Source organism: Colletotrichum lupini, chromosome 6 (assembly GCF_023278565.1).
Source record: "Colletotrichum lupini chromosome 6, complete sequence".
NCBI lineage: Eukaryota > Fungi > Ascomycota > Sordariomycetes > Glomerellales > Glomerellaceae > Colletotrichum > Colletotrichum lupini.
Genome location: NC_064679.1, coordinates 4,958,699 through 4,978,446, shown reverse-complemented (window position 1 = coordinate 4,978,446; position 19,748 = coordinate 4,958,699). Strand labels below are relative to the sequence as shown.

Genomic DNA, 19,748 nt, shown 5'->3' with positions numbered 1-19,748 from the left:
TATCGCAGAACCGAGATCTCTAAAGAGCATTCCGTAGTATCTTCCGTGGCCTCAGCACTTGAGAACTCCCCTTCCACTACGCCATGCCTCTGTCTCTTTTGCGGTAGCACTACGAAGCAAGTTAAAACCCAAGCAATGCCGTCTCTACCCCTAGCACCAGACGCCGCAACCGAGACGGTTGACTGGGCCCAGCGGTGTCGACTGAGAACCTGCCTCGGCGTTCTCTCTGGCGAGGTCTCTGCTTCAGCTGGGACTAAGCTGTCCTGTAGATGTCCGAATCCGCTGGTCTCGAGGGATCTCAGCACGTTAGGATGGGGAGTGTTCATTGGGGATGATAGGAGGGATCAGGAAAGGGGGTTTTTGGATTGGGTCTTGGAGTGGTGGAGGGATTTGAGAGAGGTGTTGGGAGAGGATTGGAGGAGGGGAGGAATTTGGGATTCTGGAGTTTTGTGAGGGCTTGAGTTGAAGGGAGTGGGTCGTTGTTGTCGAGGCTGGGTTGCTTGGATGAAGACACTGGCTCGTGGGGAGATGTACTCGCCATTATTGGACTACGTGTATCGTGTGGACAATATCTGTCATGATTTATGGTACATTGTAACGGGCATATAAAACGGGTCAAAAGTATACTGAAATAACACATGCAGAATAAAGAAAAGAGAGCAGTCTATCTACGGCAGGAGTGTGGGATCTACGCGAGGAAGCACGTAGCAGAGTTTCTAATGATAACCCTGATTCGTGACAATATTTTCATGTAAAGAAGGCGTTGGGTGATGAAATCTAGACTCTAGGTACATGATATAACATGAAACTTTAGCCTGTGTTTAGGCAAATGTTGCAACTTGCTCCCCTTAACCCCTTGATGTTTGTTCTTCAAACTTAGCTACTCTGTAGCCAAACATTACCCTAACTCGCACGTTGGTTTCGACCCAACCGCTGACTCAGAGTTATCCGATCATTGTACGCAGTCGAACTACTTTGAGAAGAGAATAGATGTTGCTTGTATTGGTAGACGGATACGCCATTGTTGAAATGAGTATCTAACTATCTACGTGTCCATGCAATACGGTCCCCAAAGACTTGGAATGGTGAAAGCTGTATACTAGAAAGTGAAGAGAAATTATGACGGGGGAAGATGATCATGACGTGGTCTTGATGAGATCAGGGAGATGAGTGGATTGCAGCCTGGACGCCTCCCCTGACCTAAGTCCTGACCAACCCCTTGATTAAGACTCTACTCAAACTTGTAGGCATCGAACTTGGCAGGGATCTCATCCGAGCTTCCGCCGTTCTCCCAGATAGAGATACTGTTGGTGACAAAGACGTTAGTGAATGTGACAATGAAAGGGCTGGGAAGGGAGACAAGAGGAGTTTTGATCCATGAAGATGAAGGACACTATAGCTTACTAGAAGAAAAGAACCCAATGTCAGTATATATGAACTTCAGAGAGCAAACAATATCAAATACACGGGTGTACTCACCAGTTCAGTGTAAAGAGCATCATCAAGACCAGTCATGTTATACTTGGGTCCGTTCTCAAAGACCATCAAGTTGCCCTTCGCAACGGAAGTGCAGCCCCCGGCAGAAGCGGCGCAGGTGTCACCTTCACTGGCACTCTCATCGCGCTTCTTGGAAGCAAATACATAGTTGCCGCCAGAGTAGCTGCTCCCGCCGCAGCAGACGTTCTGCGCGCCGTTGGACTGGGCGACGTACTTGACGTTCTTGCAGTCGCCGCCGCTGAAGGCGCGGCCGATAATCAGCGCTTATACCCATTCAAATCAATCTAACAAATAAGTCAAACAAATAGTCAAATATAGGAATTTCAGTAAGTCAAATAATTAAATATCGTGAGGCCCTATATTTAACGTATTTAATTAAATATAAGGTCGCTTAGAAAAAAGAAAATCCGGGGCCGGGCTAATTAAAACTTAATATTCCTAACTACGCCCTATAAAAGTTCGTAATTAGGAATATAAATACCTAAAGCGGGATTCGAACCTACGACTCCTTATTTATAATTATAAGTTCGGTATTATACTACTTAACTAAATAAATTACTAATAATTATTATAAAAAAAAAGCCTAAGTATTATAGAGCCCTAAATTTAGTATCCTATTATATTTAGGAATTTAAAAAACCTTTAGTACCCCTTTTTCTTAATATTAATGAAACTAACGAAGTTACGTATTACTATTTCTAACCCTTTATAACTATTATAATTATTATTAAAATTAATTAAATTATATATTAATCGATTTGCTATATTATAATTAATTAATTAGTAATAAGTCGTACGATCTTCAGTACGTAACTACTATTTCGGATTACTTCGTAATTATAAACCTTAACTAACGCTAGCCTCGTATTATTAACTAATCTTAAGAATCGTAATAGCCTCTACGCCCTTTTAAAAGCAATTTAAAAAGGGAGGATTTTTATTAATAACGATTTAATATTATAAAAGGGCATAAGGCTAAGGAAGTCGTAGATTTACTTAGAGGGGGTCTTTATTTAAAAGATTTATAATAAAAATAGTTAAGGCGAAGTCTTTTAGTTTTATTATTACTATAACGAAATAAGTATCGTTACCTATTTTAAAATAATAGCTACGAGCTTAGTAATAGCTTATTTAAAGTTAAAATACTAAGTAATAAATCTAAGCTCTAGCGAGTTATTATATTTATTAAAATCCTCTAAGTACGACTTTATATTAAAAAGATAGAAACTTACTTTTAATACTATTATAAAGAGCAAAGTAATAAGAATTAAGGAATTAGTAATTAAGTATATTGTTAATAATAATAGCTTATTTATAACTTTTTAAGATCCTTACCTCCGGGCCCTCCTTTATTAATTAAATTATAATATTATTAACAAACTCTTATTATTATATAGAAATATAAAAAATGAGCTAAGTAGGATCTTTATTAAGAAGAGAGATATAATTAAAATAAAAATCTAGAGGTTAATAATAAAAGTCTATTTATTACTCAATTTATAGACCTCGCTAATATAGAATATTATTATCACTATTTTTACTTACTTTCTAAACTATACTAAGTAATAAATATAATACTTTATTATTCTATAATAATAATATAATACCTATAATAGGGCTAATATTATTTAAATTATAAAATTAGTAATAGACGACTAGGAATTAGGTAACTAAGTTAGAGTAGTTATTTACGATAATATTTTAAATAATAATACTTACTTAGGTTACTTATATCCTATATTATTTTATACTTATACTTAAGAAGATATTTTTAATTAGAGAATAAAGTACTACGGTTATATTCTTAACCTCGTTAGTAAGGCCTTTTTATTTAGTAATAATAAATAGGTATTTAAATAAAAATTAAATATATTAATTAATACTAAGTAACTTTAAAAAGATCTTAACTTTTAGTATACAAAGGGCCCTATTAATAAGCTTCGGAACGTTATTAAATTTATTTACTCGTCGCCTTAATAATATAAGGCCTTTTTCGAAGTTAGTAATAAGATTAATAAGAACGATATATTTACTCTTTTTAAAGAGTCGTCGTAAGAGCTTATATTAACGCTTAATAATAATATAAAATAGAATTTAATATATTTTATAATATAACGCTCTTTATAAAAGAGAAAGTAGATCTATACCTTCTTAATAACTAATCGAGCTTATAAAGATTTAAAATAACGGATCCTTATTAAGGACGTTTTTAATAATAACGATTAATAGTTACTAACTAAGCTAAAGGTAGTACTTAAGCTACTTTACTTCTAGATAATAAGATATTAGGGCTAAGGTAAAAGAGACGGTTATAGCCGTTTATAAGAAGTAATAATAGGTCTTAAGTACTTTATTAACTATTTTAAGGAGTAAAAGAAGTTATATAATAAACTTTTTAAAAAAGAGATAAATTTTATAGCTTCTTAAATTATAGCATTATAATCGTAATTAATATAAAGAATACTACCTCGTTAATAATTAGCTCGTTATTAATTTATATCCTAACCTCTTTCTTAACTTTTAACTTTAAATAATATCCCTCGTTATATTTAATTTAAGTATATACTTAGGGAGCGGGTAGAGCTACTTCTTAGTAATAATTTTAACTTATAAAAATACTTCTAACTATTAGTTATTAATACTTAGTAAGTCCTTAATAAGTATTATACTAAGTTAGGTAACTCTTCGCTCTATATTATAATAATTATTTTTTACCCTAAGTAAGGATTAAAATAGCTAGAAAAGAAGTAAGATATACCTAAGTAGAGCTACTAACTATTTAATATAAAAAAGGGACTCTATAATTACTAATAAAAATAGTATATAAATAAAATAATAAGTCCTCCTCCTCCTCGTTATCTAAGTCCTCCTCCTTTATTATAATAGTTATAAGCTACTTTTACTACCCTTACGACTTTAAAGAGTATTATAAAAAACTCGTAATATTAATAATAATTAATATTTTAAATAATAAACGTAGTAATTAACTACGCGCCTAAGCTTAATTAATATTACTTATAGATTATCCCTTAGCCGGTCCTTAACCTAATTTAATAATAAATTAATTATTAGCTAACTTATTTAACGTTAAGTAAGCTTATATTTAATATTTTTACGATCCCTATAATAGTAATAAATTACGAGAGGATATTTAGCCTCGTAAAGTTAATTTTAACCTTATAGCGATTATTAATAAGATCCTCTATACTAAAGGAGGTTTAATATCTTAAGAACTAGCTTCGTAGCGGTACTATAGAAGTAAGAGGTTAATTTTTTAATTAAAAGAGCTAATTAAAATAAAGTCTATAAGTTAGTATTATAAAGACTTTCGTAATAGCTTTATTTAATTCCCGATTAGGAAATTAGTTAAATCTATTAATTAATTATTAAATAATTAAATATGGCGCGAGAAATGAGCTAAATAATCAAATACGAACCTCATATTTGATTTGTTTGTATGGGTATAAGCGCTGCCGATAATTCTCTAGTTAGTAGGGATGGCGCGGAAGCCGATGCTGCAGAAGATGTCACCGGAGGCGCGGACGCAGCAGTCATTCGGGTTGGCGTTTGTGCAGACGATGTAGTCGTTGCCGCTGCACTTTTCGTTGCTGCGGTAGCCGTAGATATCGATGGCCGAGACGGTGGCGATGAGGCCGAGGAAGATCTTGGCGGCGTACATTTTTGGATGGGGTGAGGTGACGATGGGCGGTACTACCTTAAGTAGAGGTTAAGAGTTGTCTTGTTTCTTGAGTGATGTCAGTAGATTGATGTGATGATGATAGAGAAGAGATGAGAGCTTTTGAGCGAACCAAGTCAACCTTTTATAGAAGCTTCTTATGCTTCGAGACATGAATTGTTGTTCTGAAAGTCCGAGGAAGAGCTGATCCCAACTCGATAGTCCATAGTTGTGATCCCAGTCACTTTCTGGATAGCTTCGCCCGATGCTAGTGCCAACTTCGTATTGCCACGGTATCCATGACCATGAACCTAGGCTCTGGGGAGGAGTACAACAATAGTCTATCACCACCACAGGTCTATGCTATTGTGAATCAGGCTCTTGTGTTGCAAAGCATTCAGACTGGAACATGACCGATCGTCATATCCACAACTGCTTTCAATACCTTGTTCTAGTGAGTATGTACCTCGATTAATCGACCTGACTTAGAATACTCATTGCCACACCAGGGATCCTTTGATTGGAAGTCAAGCTGGGAAACAAAGGTCCCTTGCCATCGGCTCAACGGAAAATTTAAACGAAGTAAGCAAGATGGACCGGGCCGTTCCCTATACGAGCCAATCAACTCGCGTACGGAGCAAATGTAGCGCGGGAAAGTGAGGTAAGCTTACGTGCATAAGAGCCAAGCTTCAACGACAACACCCCACTCCGGCTGCTTTCCGTCCAAGCGAAGAACTGAGCCTTGTTGTCTCTGCCCTACTTGCAGGGGACTGTGTTCTCTTGAAGCTAGTGCTCGTTTACCTGGCGGCTCAGCAGAACTTATGTCCGTTTCATTACATGCTTACTAGTAGTTAAAGTATGAAGTCTGCCTATGAGGCCGGGGTCTACATACGTCCAAGGTTAATATACTATTACCTGATACTTGCTAGATACTCGAACGTAATATCATAACATGCAATTGTGTTAGGGCTAAACTCTGAGCCAGTAGCCCTTGACACCCCGTGAGTGGCATGTCAGCTGAAGCGCTTCACTTTGCGCTCGTCTCAGCCCACCGCTGTCGATCCTCGGTGTAACATCGTCATGATTTGATTACATTCACTCGAAATTCGGGCAAAGTATCAAGGATATAGTATGGGTATTGAGCGCTTTGGGTGAAGCTGACGCAGGATTCTACCTGCAAAGCACAAAAGGCCTCGTGAACCTTGATCTGTGCCACCGTAATGCTTGGAGAAGGATCGCATAGGCGACTTTCATCACTTATAGGCGCCTCGCTTCAAGCATCGGGCAAAGCTAAGAATAAAAGAGACATATCTTTCACAGCCTTATCTTACCATGATTCGTGGAAGGAGCACCCCGGTGGACTTGTCGAGGTATACTACTACTTTTGGCCTCGATGAGACGACAACGATGCTTGTTTAGGTCATCTTTACGTAGGAAGAACTGATTTTATGCTCAATCTAAGAGAACCATCTACATAGTATAAGTTGCCTCACTCAGAGCCGGTAACGCCTCCCAGGATCGGGCAATCTGGCAGGTATTGTCTAATTCTATCAACAAGCGTGTAAGGAGATTATTTATCAGACTTCAATCGTCCAAGTCATCCATGTAGCTTTTATAGATGACAACGACTCCATACCAAGGTCTTATAACTCCTGGCACTTCCTTTAGAAGCCAAATTCCTTCGAATTGGAATCATACTGCGTATATATCAAATTTGCGTAAAGTAAGAGTTTTCCATAAAAGATGAAGGAGATAATAGAAGTTTAGTGAAGTGGCGTAGTCGGAGATGGCGTGCAGATGCACCAGAACAAGGTCAACGTCCGCGGATGGCGGGTGTAGCAGCAAGTAAGACGAAGTTGGAGATGGCCTTGAATTGGCTTACTCTTCCTGGGGAAGTTGGTATGAGCGCTTGCTAGACAAGTCTAAGTTCGTGTAAGTTCTCAAAACACTGATGAGACTGAACTTCTTATCGTGGCTCTTACAACTTTTCTGACCGTATCATTTCAGACAGGAGATAGGTCTTGTGTTGTCAAAAGTTTGCTTTGGGCTAAGCTGGTTCGAACGAGAAGATTATGATTCATGTTCCAGTTACTATAAATTTGAATCAAGATTGCCCATCAAGCATGTCTCCTCCCAAGAACGGACAGCTTATCCACCTTCAATAGTTCCGCTTTGATGTCGATGGGATTATCCGAGCGAGCTACCCCTGGCCCACTTTCACAAGTCAATACTCCTCCTGACGAGGTCAAGCCGTAGTATTGTACACCATCCAACACAAAACAGCTACAGACTAGTCAAAGAAGCAGCCACATGTACTGACACACTGTGCCATTCGCTCCCTCTTGAGTCAAGTTTGAACCTGCTAACTTTGGCTGAGGTGCTGGCGGAAACTCATGGAGAGCCTGTTTGAATAGCAAGTTGCAAACTACCACTGTCTCCCTGCACTTATACATGGGCGACTCACTCGGACAAACCTGATGCGATCGGCGAGTATTAATTCTACCGAGTCCGGAGAATTGTTTATACACGTATTTAAATTCCTGTCGACTTATGGAGTCCAACTCTCCGGCAGTAGTCTTTACACGCCCGTCAAAGCCGGTCTTCCGGTTAGATATTGGGACACAAACTCTATTTCGTCCCACCGAAACAAGGAGTGCCAAGATCCCCCCAGTTCATCTGGTCGGTATTATATCGGGAGTTTCCCGAACGGAGGGATTACTTCCTGCGACTTCTTCAGGAAAGAATTCTAGGCCAGTGCCGGCGATATTTACTGGTCAGTAACCATCAAAGGACGGGACGATCGGTCATCCCCGGGCAAAGCGAGGGCGGTCATGAGTCGTGATGCTTATGAGGCGTGGATGGGCCCCTATGCGCCCATGGTATTGCCTTGTGGTCTCCCCTGCGACAAGTTTTCAGGGGCCTAGAGATAAAACAGCAGTCAGAGGGTTGAACTTTATTCACTACGTCTACGACTGGAAAACCTCCATTATGATTCCCGTCTCTTGCACTCAAGCACCGTGATCGCTAGGAGGTGCTGGGCAGGATTTCTCCGTATGAACGCTTGTAGCATGATTCGATATCACTATTGGAAGCTTCGGCCATTTGTTTGAAGTCCTTAGAGCGTATCATGGTGCACAGCCTCCTTTGCGTAGAAGCGTAGAACGTGATGCGCTATTTAGGCGGTCTGGCGTACGGCATAGCCCAACTGAACGCCAGGAAGTCTTGGTCTACGAAATGGAACTTTTGCAACGATTCGATGCAAGTTGCGAGCTGCGCTTGTGCGTTCCACATCGAGCATGGTGGCATAGCGGTCCACTCATGGAGCTATTCATAAGTCAGTTGTGAAGTTCCACCTACCATTATAGATGAATCTCGCATAAAGGGCTAAGGATCCTACCGTAGTTTCATGTCTTGTCCAGCACATCCATCACTCAAGTCTCAACTTCTTTCTCATTTCTAAAATATTCTCTATCACAACCACTATCGCTAAAATGAAGTTCCAACTCCTTCCTCTCGTTGCTCTCCTCGCAGCTCATGCCTACGCGGCATGCGGCCCTGACGAGACCGAGCTCTTCGACCTACAAGTTACCACTGGCACAAGTCAATGTTCCAACTTTGGCTGTTTTAAAGCTTGCACTTTCCCCGACGGAAGCGGTTCATGCAACGGTTGCACACAATCAGTCTCTAATGACCACATTCGACCACTCGGCGGTAGTTACTGCTGCAAAGGACCCCTCACAGGCCAGACCAACACCTGCATTACTGGTTGCCCCGCAGGTTAGACTACTTTCTATTATAATTCGTAGTGAGCAGAAGTACTAACGTTACATCTTACACTAGGAACAAGAAGTTGAAATGCTACAATGTTCCAAGAGGTCACAGCTGCTTGAAATAGGCAAAATCACCAAACGCTTGAGCCAGGTTCTCGTGTGATTGACCAAAACCGAATGTTTTTTTGGTTTTCAAGGGATAGTAAGGCATCTGACTTGGAGCGAAGGGGGATGCATCATTGATTTAGAGCGTAACGTCTTCTAGGATACCAACATGAATATACTTGCATATTCCATTTCAGTCAGCTTGAATACATGTGACCACTCACCTGATACACATCCCAAAGTACGCTGCGACTTGAGTATCTGGTGTCTTGACTTGAGTAAACAACATGAACACAAAATAGGGTAAAAGCTACAGCGGCCACGGACAAATATAGATGTCAAAAAAACATCAAAAGGGTCATTATTGGTCACTCGAGAGTTGTGACAGGTTATCGAACATCTAGACGCCCGCGAAGTGCCATCCTTTCCGTTGAGAATTATTCATCGGCACCAAACGAACCTTGACATCTTTTGCCAAGCTGTTCATCTGTCTGACAGTCTCGAGATTCTGACTCCTGGCCTGCAGATCCTCATCAAGCCCATGAAAGAGAAGTGCTAGAGGCGAGGACTTCCAGACTGCACGACTTGGCCCATCCCCAGATCTCCTTCGCTGACTACACGCAACCAACACCAGGGTCGAAAATATCCACTGCAGCGCAAGAAGGGCTATGGGGTATGCTATATAGCCCCATTGAACATAAATGCATGTTTGGGTGATGATAACATGCCCAGTAGCCGCCTTAAGATTAGCAGGTACGTTCTTGCGCAACTCCTCTGATGTTCCATAGGGATCATTGCGTATCGTAGCCGTCATTGAGTCAGCCAACCCAGCAACCATGTTGTTGACCGTCGACATGGATGCGTTTCCGGATGCAAATAGTTGCTGACCCCAGACTGAACCTTGGACCCATTGATATGATTCCGCCTCTTGGGTGGTCATTTTACCACTCAGAAAGTCAGTCATCGTCTCCCTCATCCCTTGCCAAGAGCTTCTGTCTATAACCCAGACGCATTCTCGCGGGTATCTCTTCCAGGTGAGTTTCTCTGAGTGAGAGATCTCGGGGGAGTTGTCGTAGATCTCTCTGAAAACTTCATCCTTGAAACCGACTCGGACGGAATTGCCCGCCCTTTCCTCTACTTCTTTGCACTTTTTCTCTGTGCCGTCAATCAAAACAGGTTCCGTAAGTGATGAAAAAGAATTCTCATCCCTAGATTCACCTAATTTTGCGGGACGTCTTTTTAGCAGCTGTTCACCACCCTCCACCTTTTCTGCATAAATTCCATCGGTGACCGTGGCTTGATAATTCTTGACGCAGGGGTCGATTCTGCATTGAGCCGCAAGTGGTTTTCTGTTCATTGGGGAATTTCCAGGCCCACATAAATCACACTTGAAAGATGTGAGCGACAAAATGTCGAAGCTGTAAATGGGAGGCGAGCTGTTGTTATAAGCCTGACTGGGTGTAGGTGCCATTGTCAGAAGTGTACCACCGTCTTCCCCTTGGAGGACCCTCTCGTCAGTTTTGCTTTTACTCCATGGAAGGTACCACGTCAAAATGTTGGAAGCCGGTGTTGATTTATTGGTAAGAGGTTCGAAGACGGCTTTGTCTGTAATGTCTTTACAAGAGTAACATATTCCGAGAGACGAGAAGTAGCCTCCTCCGCCGTCTTGCGTGAATGTGCAGTTGCGAGAGGTGCAGGCGAAGTTGATTAGCTCCCCAGCCTTTGCAGGGTCCACAAGACGTTTATTGATAGCCTTCCGCATTTTCAGATTCGAGGTGATGGGGGCAGCATCGAGGGAGCTGTCGCGCTGTTGAGGATTGCCCGAATAGTTGTTCGTCCGAGACACTTCGGCTATACCGAACTCTGCCGTGATATTACAAGAGCCAAGATTGATTGTAGCCTGGGAAAAAGCGTCGATTGCAAGGGCTGCAACGGTGATGAATGCACCAAGTCCAGCCAAGTATCTGTCAAACCGTCAATAGGCCAACCTCAACAATGATTAAGGTCACATTTTATCCTCTAATGTTCGGCCGAAGAATGCATCTCTTCATCAACAGAACTGACCCCCACGGCCCTCGACTCGCATTGTCAAACAAGACGAGATCACCTAGTGTTTGAGATCGATCGAACCAGTTCCATTTCAACTGTCCTAAGCCTAATGACCATCACAAGTTAGAATGTTTGCATGCCTTTCAAACACCGTCAGCCCATCCCATCGACGAGGGACAGAGACTTACCTTCGGCGACAGGAAGTATGAGCGCAGCTTTGAACACAGCCGTGAAGACGGCGATCAAGGAGTTGATTGATATGAGCTTTGGCCAGTTGGGAAGAGGTTACCCTCGGTAAACGGATAGGATAATAACTATCGCAGAGATGCACTCCAATGCTAGAACGCTGCTGAACATCTCTACCCACCACACTGACCAGATCCATTCTACGGATAATCCGCTGTTCGGTGGTGTATTTGGCTGCTCGTGGTTTGGGACTTCGTTCTCAGCAAGCTTCAAGGTCAACTGTTTGGGAAGCTCTTCTTCCGAGTCCACCGAGGACACCTCCGAAACTGACGTGGGGTGTAAAGTCTCTTGATCAGAGATGTCTACCATGTTTGGGGCAAGGAAGGCCCTATGTTCGTCGTTCATAGATATATCTCTGGTCTCCTGGAAAGAATAACCGCATTCTTCTTCGACGGGTGTTGAGGGTCGTTGAGGGGACAGCTCTATTGAATCGTTGCTTTCTTCATTAGAAGCAATCGGAGCCCTGCGCAGTGAAGGCAAGATAGAAGAGTACATGGCACTTGAAGAAAGAGAATCGACCATCTTGCGAGAGAAAATCCGACGCGAGAGTAACGCGAGGCTGTACCGAGGGAGATCAGTGTATAAATAAGATGGCTACTTTATCTATAGCAAGACCTGTTCCAACACATTTGGACGAGGCTGGAGCTGCAAGTACCTGTGGCGTTCCCCTTGCTTGTGGTAAGATATGCGATTCGCCATTTTCACCAAGCCGTCAGCAGTAGATGCGGTTGCACTTGGCCATGTGTGAGACCTCCAAATAGTTACGAGTTCTGGTGCAACTCCGGCAATGCACATCTCGGAATAGAGGAATGGAAGCCTCTTCTCGGTTCAGCCTCAATGCCCCACGAATGCAGGTCCTGGAGGTTGAGACTGGGCTTACGATGGGAAGCAGTTAGCAGTACAGTCATCTTTCTCTTATGGCAGGCTTGAAAAAGCATGTCATTTCAAGTAATGGGTACACACTACGCTGTTTATTTAAAACTGTATTCTCGTACTTGTGACTCACAAGCATTTATTTTCTTCAACAACAAGATACTTGGGAGACTGGGCTTACACTCTCAGCCTCCCTCGCCCACCTCCATCGCAGGATCACCACATCTCTCCACAACCTTTTGATCAGCATCAAAAGCAATTCGTCCGACGTTCACATTTGGTAACCGCTAGACTCGGTATGCAGCGTCCTCTTCTTTCATCACGAAACTCCAGCCGACCACTATCGAAGTAGGGGTTCGACGAACACAGTGGTCTAACCAAGCGAGGATAGTATTCCATGGCCTACCTTATTTGACTCCCAGTATAACATGGTCTACAGACATTTAGTCTAATACATGCTTATGTTTGACGGACTTCGGCAGACCTCAGGCAACCTGATACCTGGCTCTCACGAGCCTGGCAGCCCTAAAGAATCGGCATCACAATGATTCTGAGGATGTTTATAGCCCATTCGAACCCAATAAGCCTCAAGGCCTTCCAAGTGTCTATTCCTGCGTCATCACAGCCATGCAAACTGTACACAATCCGGATCATCTATCCTCGATACTCGTACATCCCGATAACGCCAAGCAATGATGTGTCATACCCTCCAGCCTCGCGGCTAGTCCCAAACCCCCTTCTGCTGCCATTCCCCTCTCTCAAAGCTACTCAGCTCAATCAAGAATTCCGTCTCTCATGATCCATCCCGACCATCTCATACCCGCTTTCCCCGTCCCTCCCCCTTCCACGTCCACGTCCCCTGGAGAACCCGAGCCCATCCTCCTCGTCTCCGGTGCCACCATTTTGCGCGGCACCATCACCACTGCTCCCAGCACCGCCCCCGGTATTTCCACCGCCTCCACCGCCGAACGAGATTGGCCTCAGCTCGCGGTATCTGGACCCCCAAACGGCCAACGCTACACAGATACCCGAACTGGCCGCCATAGCAACCCACCACATTGCGTTCCGTGGGATGCGGCCGGTGTATAAGCTTGTGACAACGAGGTGTAGACCATGCATCGTCAGCGCGAAGTCGGGTACGAGCTTTGAACGGCCGATGAGGATGATGATCGCGACGGCCCTGTTGTTGTATGTTAGCGCTGGTCTTCAAGCTCATGCCCTTGCTCGCTCGCGTCCTTTCTCACTTCACCCGACGAGCTCCAACCTCCCAGAAGCCACATACTACCAGCCTAAATGTCCCGTTTGAAGGACGGAGAAAAAGGGGAGAACTCACATGCAGAAACCGCCATCGAGAACCCACAAGAAAGCCCCCAACCAGCCCTGCGTCGTATCCCCCCGAACAGCCTCCCACCCAAAGACAAGATCCAACGTGAACCCCGTGCCAGCGACGAGCGCTGAGAAGAGCATCAACACCAGTGCCCCGGCATAGTACAGTCCTTGTAACGCCGCGATCTGCGAAGCGATGCGCAGTGGGGGCAGGTCGTTGAGGGCGCCCGGCCGGGGCGGCTTGCGACGGCGGGGCATGGCGGGTTGAGGTCACGGTTGTTTCGGAGGGTTTGGTTGCTTCGGTTTTCGAGGGACGCTGTGGTAGGTAGGTTTCTGGAGCAATGTAGATGGTTGAATGGGTCGCTGTTTTCGTGGTCGTCGTCGAAAGGAAGGGAGAGAGAATTTGTCTAGGTGTCGTTGCGAAAGACGGTCGTGCGCTCTGCCTTGTTCTTGGTCTTGCGAATCTCGCTACCGGCGGAGCATTATCGAGCTTTCCTTTGCGGTTCGCAATAAGAAACTCCCAGACCACCCCCCGGTCGTAATCCCTTCTTCCCTGGAGCAAATCTCCGTGGCCGCTTATAAGCTCTTGCGTCCCTATTGCCAATCAAAGGCTGGGGAAATTGCGTAAAATGTCAGACCCCAGCGTCGATTCGTTCTCGTGGGGATCGTTTCCGTCTTTTGAACGTATTTCAATGTGATTCGTGGTTTGTTGCGTCCAAGCTGTCACGTTTGGAAGGATGTGCCACAAGGGAAGCAGCGGGATGTTGACAGTTTTGGTGGCTGGAGTCAGCTGGGCCAGTTTGCGCCACACTTTCTGTCTTTTTGCGGCGCGCGCCGGTGAGCCTGTGCCTGCCTAGAACCGCAACGGCAGAGCTTCCAATCGGCACCCGCCACGCTAAGGACGAATGAGGCAAGGCTCACATTGGAGCTGAGCCGTGACAGAGCCACCCCGGTAGAGTAAACTATTCCACTCTAGGCCACCGCTCGATATTCTGCCGGCCCTCCACTTCGAACTTCGCGGCGTTGTTCAAGATCTACAGAAGTCGTCAAGACTTTATCTGAACCGCCACTCGTCGAGCGCATACGCCAGATCAACCCGCATAACGTCAAAAGCCTGTTTGTTCAACCAAGCTTCCCTCCGGCATCCACCACCAAACTCACGATCCATCGATCCCCTCCCGATCCTCCCGATAGTGACACCACACCATAAAACCGAACTTCCCCCTCCCGTCGACACAATGGGCCTCTTCTCCTCCTTCCAATCCGAAGAAGCCAAGCGCGCCGAAGAAGTCCGCACGGGCGCCGTCGCCCCTGACCGCAGCGAACGCCGCAAGTGCTGGGAGGCCCGCGACGCATACTTTGGCTGCCTCGACCGCAACGTCATCGTCGACGCCCTCAAGGACGATGCTAAAGCCCGCAAGGCCTGTCCCGCCGAGAACCAGGTCTTTGAGCGGGATTGCGCTGCTGCTTGGGTACGTGCCGTGTCCCCCCCTGCTCGAATCCCGTTCCTCCTTGCGCAGTCGTCCTTAGGCTCCTTGCGATCATGGGTGTAGCTTCTTGCTACCCCAGCGGCAGGGCCTTTGACCAAAGCTGTTACCGGTTCACGCAACAAAGACAATTGAAACAAACACCAACTCCTAGAACTTGAACGGAGACCCTCGCTCCGAACGAACCCAAAACTAAAACTAACCCTCCTCTTCTAGGTGAAATACTTTAAGCAATGGCGCGTAGCAGACCTCCAAAAGAAGCAGCGCATAGCCCAGCTCGAAGCCGAAAACGCAATCAAGATGGACGTCACCACCACCTTTGCCGACCAGCCCTCAGCCCCCTCCTCCTCCAAGGGACCGACGCCAACAAAGGTTGATCTGCAGGATATGCTCGCCTCGAGGAGGCAGTAAGACGGGGACCCTTCGAGTTCGAGACAAAGAAACAAGTTTAAAGTGAACGAACGAACCAACCAAACCCCACGTCCGGTCAGATTTCGGGCGGAGCCTCAGCTTTCTTTTCTCTGGCTAATCTGTCTGACGATACCGAGTTTTCGGCAACTGTATATGGCCCCTTTGATACCAGAAAGCCTCCCTTTCCTCCATCTATTATTCGCTGGTGTACAACACTGTGTTTCTATATACTTCACTCCTCATCCGGCAGGATTCAGAATAACGTCTGTAGAATAATGTAAACCACAATGACAAAAGAACCACTAGCCATCAATACGCCAAGCACGGCTACTTCCAAAGCCCAGGCACCTACGTTACTGTGAAACACATCACAATGCAAACTTGTCTTCGACACAGTTGAGAACCGACCTTCTATTTGTGCTACCTAGACGCACCCAACCCCATCCATATTATGGGAAGGGAATAAAAAGCGCCCTCTTGAATATCGCTATAAAGTTTTCCACCAATCCCATCCCACGACTCCTAATTCTTTTTTTCTCCCTTTTGCCTTTGATTCCCAGCAGAGTTTGGTCATCACCGGGGGCGGAAAACAATGATTTTTTACGTGATGACCTTTATGTATGAGAGACTTTCTGTATGGGTGAAAAACAAGAGAACAAAAAAGAGGTTTGATAATAAAACCAAAGGAAAAAGGTGTGAGGAGAGAGAAATGAAAAGGTTGGAATAAAAAAAAAGAAGAAGCATGCTCAATGCAATGGTGGTATCATCCATGAGAGAAAACACTAGTAACAAGCTCTGTGGCTCGTCTCGGCTCTCTGTTGCCTCGGTCGCTGTGAGACCTCGTTGAACGAGCTTGCAGAAATTGTCATTGACCCCGTTGATGCAATTGTTGATTTGTCGACCCGTCTCTGTCTCTCTCCCTCTCTGCTCCTCATGCTTCATCCACCCTTCTCTTCCCGTCGCGTGTCGTCCCCTGCTTCGTCATTGCTCCCACTCTTACTCCTAACGCCACGGATCCGTCTGCTGTTGTTCCGCAAGAGGCGGCTTGCGCCCTAGGCCAGGCCCATGCGGAAGCTGCTCTGTCCGCCAGCCTCCTTTGGCAGCGGCGGCAAGGCTTTATCCAGCGAGTCCTTGCTAAGGCGAGGCTTGATGTTAAGCGAGTCCTCTCTGCTCATTGTCGAACCGTTTCCGTTGGGCAGCGCCCCGTAGCCGCTGTCTTGACTTTCGGGCTTAAGATGATGTCCCTTGGGCGGCGTCGGCGGCGCATAGTCCCTGAGTCCGGCGAATCTGCTCTCCATACCAGGCTTCGCTGGGGTAGCCGGTCGGTGGTCATCCCCATCACGACTCGCTGCCCCGTCTCTGCTTCTGCCGCCTAGCGATGAAGCCTCTCCTGCCTCTTCAACTACAGGTAAGATAGGAGCCCCTTGGCCACCAGATTCTCGCCGTTCGTTCATTTTGGTTGTCGACAGGACGACATCTGGAACGTTGAGCTCGGAAGCCCCATGTCTTTCGGATCTTCGGGCATCTTGCTGGGCTCGCTCGACGGTTTCGCGTGCTTCGGGTGACATTGGAGCGCTAGGCGGGGTTGGCGGAGGTCGGTAGTCGGGCATTGGGGGAATGTTGTTTGTCCCCGACCTCCGGCGCATGCTCGAGCTCCAGCTGGCAACACGCTGTCTCTCCGCAGCTGCAGCTGCCTCGATCTGCTCCTGGTCCTTCCGCTGCTTCTCTCTAATCGCCTCTTCAGGGGACATCGTGATACCCTCGACGAAGTTGTAGAATCGGTCGCCGTACTGTTCAGGGGGAAGAGCGGAGATCTTGGTCTTGTCGCTTGTCAGTCCCTTCCAGAAGTGCTCAATCTTTTTGATCATTCCGTACTATACAGAAAGTTAGCAATGAAACAGCAAGCGCGGGAAGAAATCATACGTGAGTCAGGCAGTCGATGACGCCCAGGTAGTAGATCTCATCGGCCGGAGAGTTGTCCTCATGGGTAGCCTGGAATCCACCATCGTCCTGATTGAAGATGTATCCCGATCTGCTATGTCCCTCATCGAGCTCGTCTGGCATTTGAGCTGCAGTCTGTCCCATGGGCACTGGCCGTTCGTGCCTGATCATATTGCGCAGCTCCCGCGCCTTGCGAGCGTTCTCCAGTTTGGAAGGCGTTCGCAAGAGAACCGATGGCGGCTCACCATCTTCTTGCTCGCCGCCGGGGTTGAAGACCTGAAGAGTCTTTCCTCGAAGATTCTCCTCGTTTCCTCGCTGTAAATCGTGGATACCGATCAACAGAGAGTAGTCCATGATTTTGAGCTTCTTCATCAAGACCACATCCTTTTGCAGCTGCTCCAAGAATAGCTTCTTCTTCTGGATGCCAAGTTCGAGGTTTCGTTGTCTGCGCATCCAGTTGAGATCCTTCAGCGTCGCCCGAGGGTTCTTGTCCAGGTCCTCTTCCTTATAGTCGCGGCCAATCGTAGATCCCTTCAAGTCGAAAGTGGTGTGGATGTCCCGGTGGGGAGGGAAGAGGTTGTTCATTACTACGAAGTGAATCTTCTTTCCGTAGGGCATCTTGACACGGTGGAGACCGTAGAATTGAGAGAGCAGCGTATTCGGGTTCTCGGTGACGTGATGGTAGTAGTCCTTGAGGACCTTGCGGAGGAACTTGTGCTCGGCGTGGTGGATCGTCTTGATGATGTACTTGTAGTCTCTGGAGAAGTAGAAGAAGCTACCACTCTTTCCAGGGGAACCCAATTCGGACAGGATATACTTGCCCGTCAGAGACATGAGGTAGTCTGCGGGATCCAAGCGAAACAGGCCGCGTAGATGTCGGAATACCCACGGCGCATAATCCTTAAATTTGAAATCGTACTTCGCCGAGGGCACCAACTCGTTTCCGGCACTGAAGAAATTAGTAAACTTGCAAAGCACGTGGGTAACACGGGACTTGACGTACATGTCAAAAGTCGACTTCTGCTTTGCCTCAAAGTCAGCATCCGTAAGGGGCCGGTCGAGCTTCGCGTTCGTGCGGGACACCGAGACACGGATGCCCGTCAACATGTTGTAGGCCGTGACCCAGTTGGTGTGATGTTCATCGACCTTTGTGCCGACCAAGACTCTATCGTCATCCTCCTCTTCCTTTCTCTTCCTCTTACTCGCCCGCTTCTGTCGATAATGTTCGGCCCAGCGCAGGGCTTCCTCGTCGGGCACCACCTCGTCACGCGGTACATCAGACTGCATGGAGCGAGTATCTCTCCGCACCAGATTAAGGGACGCCCTACGCACTCTTTGCGTGGTGCTTGTGGGAGAGAAGCGACCGCTGGAGAAGCCCGTATCGGAGCCATCTTTAGAAGCGCGATTGGATTGGGTGCCGGGAACCTCGAGCGTATGTCGATGTTTCAATCCGCCATTTGGCGGTTGCAGGCCCGTCGGTGTCGATCCGTTAGGGGTAGCACCACCGGATTGATAAAGCGGCGGAGAAGAGAAGCGTTGCGGTGATGCCGGTTGGTTGTTGGCGGTGGGATCTGGGGACAGCGATGCGTTGCTGGGTGCTGCAACGGGCGTTGTGTGGCCGTTGACAAGTCTACCTTGTGACGGTATTGCTGGAGGTGCGTAGTTGGGACTGCTAGTCCCGTTTGTTTTTATGGTATGATCGATGGATCCAGCCGCAGGCGATCCAATTGATGGCGGCGTAAGGTAGTTATCCGTCGGGCTCGATTGCTCGGTATCGGAAGATGGCTTCTTGATGATAGTGATGGGCGGCGGCGGAGCTGTCCGGTCGGGCATGGTGACGGTGTGTCCATTTTGTAACGGGTGTTTCTGGTTCTTGTAATCGTTGTACTGGTCGTGGTGATGAGAGTCGTGGTCGTGATAATCAAAGTCTGCGCCTCCTCCGGCCCCTGCCGAGCCGTTGGGCAACGAGCTCATGCTAGTCGGCCTCGTCCCATTCATCTGATTGGGGATGGAATCAGAGACGTCTGAGGCGTGGGTTGATGAGGTTGAGCTTTCGTCGAAGCTATCATGGAGGTTGTTTGAGCGCGATGGGCGAAGCGGTAGGGTATGGGTGAGCCCGTCAATTGGGTGCTTGTGGCCAGACAGATCAAGCGTGTTGTTTGGGTCGAGGTCCAGAAAGTCGGAATTTGGCGAGTAGACGGGGGCGTTCTCGCGGGTGAGGTAGGTGGGCATGGTCGGTCGGCCGGGGTTCGAGACGTCGGGAGGCTGGACGTAGCTGAATGTGGGAGTGGATGTGACGGGGGGGTGTTAACGGCTACTGCTACTATTCTGAGCGATGTCGTTATTTTGTCTCTAGTTTCTCCTTGT

The 19,748-nt window shown here is 46.4% G+C and overlaps 9 protein-coding genes and 1 non-coding gene across 10 annotated transcripts; 4 read left to right on the top strand and 6 right to left on the bottom strand.

The window, feature by feature from the left end:
* Positions 1-135: 135 nt before the first annotated feature.
* CLUP02_12945 (uncharacterized protein) lies at positions 136-453 on the top strand (the record flags this gene model as incomplete). Its single annotated transcript, XM_049291903.1, has 1 exon — positions 136-453. The coding sequence occupies one exon, from the start codon at positions 136-138 to the stop codon at positions 451-453; it is 318 nt and encodes a 105-aa protein (XP_049149049.1).
* A 778-nt stretch (positions 454-1,231) lies between these two features.
* Positions 1,232-5,176, bottom strand: CLUP02_12944 (uncharacterized protein; the record flags this gene model as incomplete). Its single annotated transcript, XM_049291902.1, has 3 exons — positions 1,232-1,393; positions 1,480-1,760; positions 5,029-5,176. 3 exons carry the CDS (start codon positions 5,174-5,176, stop codon positions 1,232-1,234), a joined length of 591 nt encoding a protein of 196 aa, XP_049149048.1.
* Positions 1,976-2,053, bottom strand: CLUP02_tRNA223. The gene has a single exon. It is a non-coding gene; the product is annotated as a tRNA-OTHER (tRNA).
* Positions 5,177-7,723: 2,547 nt separating the features above from the next.
* On the top strand, positions 7,724-9,106 carry CLUP02_12943 (uncharacterized protein; the record flags this gene model as incomplete). Its single annotated transcript, XM_049291901.1, has 6 exons — positions 7,724-7,852; positions 7,924-8,052; positions 8,090-8,190; positions 8,353-8,451; positions 8,610-8,950; positions 9,021-9,106. 6 exons carry the CDS (start codon positions 7,724-7,726, stop codon positions 9,104-9,106), a joined length of 885 nt encoding a protein of 294 aa, XP_049149047.1.
* A 342-nt stretch (positions 9,107-9,448) lies between these two features.
* Positions 9,449-11,865, bottom strand: CLUP02_12942 (uncharacterized protein; the record flags this gene model as incomplete). Its single annotated transcript, XM_049291900.1, has 4 exons — positions 9,449-11,012; positions 11,113-11,203; positions 11,286-11,361; positions 11,443-11,865. The coding sequence occupies 4 exons, from the start codon at positions 11,863-11,865 to the stop codon at positions 9,449-9,451; spliced, it is 2,154 nt and encodes a 717-aa protein (XP_049149046.1).
* An 895-nt stretch (positions 11,866-12,760) lies between these two features.
* CLUP02_12941 (uncharacterized protein) lies at positions 12,761-13,522 on the top strand (the record flags this gene model as incomplete). The annotated part of the gene is made up of 3 exons (XM_049291899.1): positions 12,761-12,852; positions 12,930-13,283; positions 13,342-13,522. 3 exons carry the CDS (start codon positions 12,761-12,763, stop codon positions 13,520-13,522), a joined length of 627 nt encoding a protein of 208 aa, XP_049149045.1.
* On the bottom strand, positions 12,994-13,800 carry CLUP02_12940 (uncharacterized protein; the record flags this gene model as incomplete). Its single annotated transcript, XM_049291898.1, has 2 exons — positions 12,994-13,396; positions 13,550-13,800. 2 exons carry the CDS (start codon positions 13,798-13,800, stop codon positions 12,994-12,996), a joined length of 654 nt encoding a protein of 217 aa, XP_049149044.1.
* A 980-nt stretch (positions 13,801-14,780) lies between these two features.
* On the top strand, positions 14,781-15,440 carry CLUP02_12939 (uncharacterized protein; the record flags this gene model as incomplete). Its single annotated transcript, XM_049291897.1, has 2 exons — positions 14,781-15,014; positions 15,246-15,440. The coding sequence occupies 2 exons, from the start codon at positions 14,781-14,783 to the stop codon at positions 15,438-15,440; spliced, it is 429 nt and encodes a 142-aa protein (XP_049149043.1).
* Positions 15,441-16,040: 600 nt separating this feature from the next.
* Positions 16,041-16,382, bottom strand: CLUP02_12938 (uncharacterized protein; the record flags this gene model as incomplete). Its single annotated transcript, XM_049291896.1, has 1 exon — positions 16,041-16,382. The coding sequence occupies one exon, from the start codon at positions 16,380-16,382 to the stop codon at positions 16,041-16,043; it is 342 nt and encodes a 113-aa protein (XP_049149042.1).
* Positions 16,383-16,492: 110 nt separating this feature from the next.
* On the bottom strand, positions 16,493-19,613 carry CLUP02_12937 (phosphatidylinositol-4-phosphate 5-Kinase; the record flags this gene model as incomplete). The annotated part of the gene is made up of 2 exons (XM_049291895.1): positions 16,493-17,314; positions 17,364-19,613. The coding sequence occupies 2 exons, from the start codon at positions 19,611-19,613 to the stop codon at positions 16,493-16,495; spliced, it is 3,072 nt and encodes a 1,023-aa protein (XP_049149041.1).
* Between the last annotated feature and the right edge of the window lie 135 nt (positions 19,614-19,748).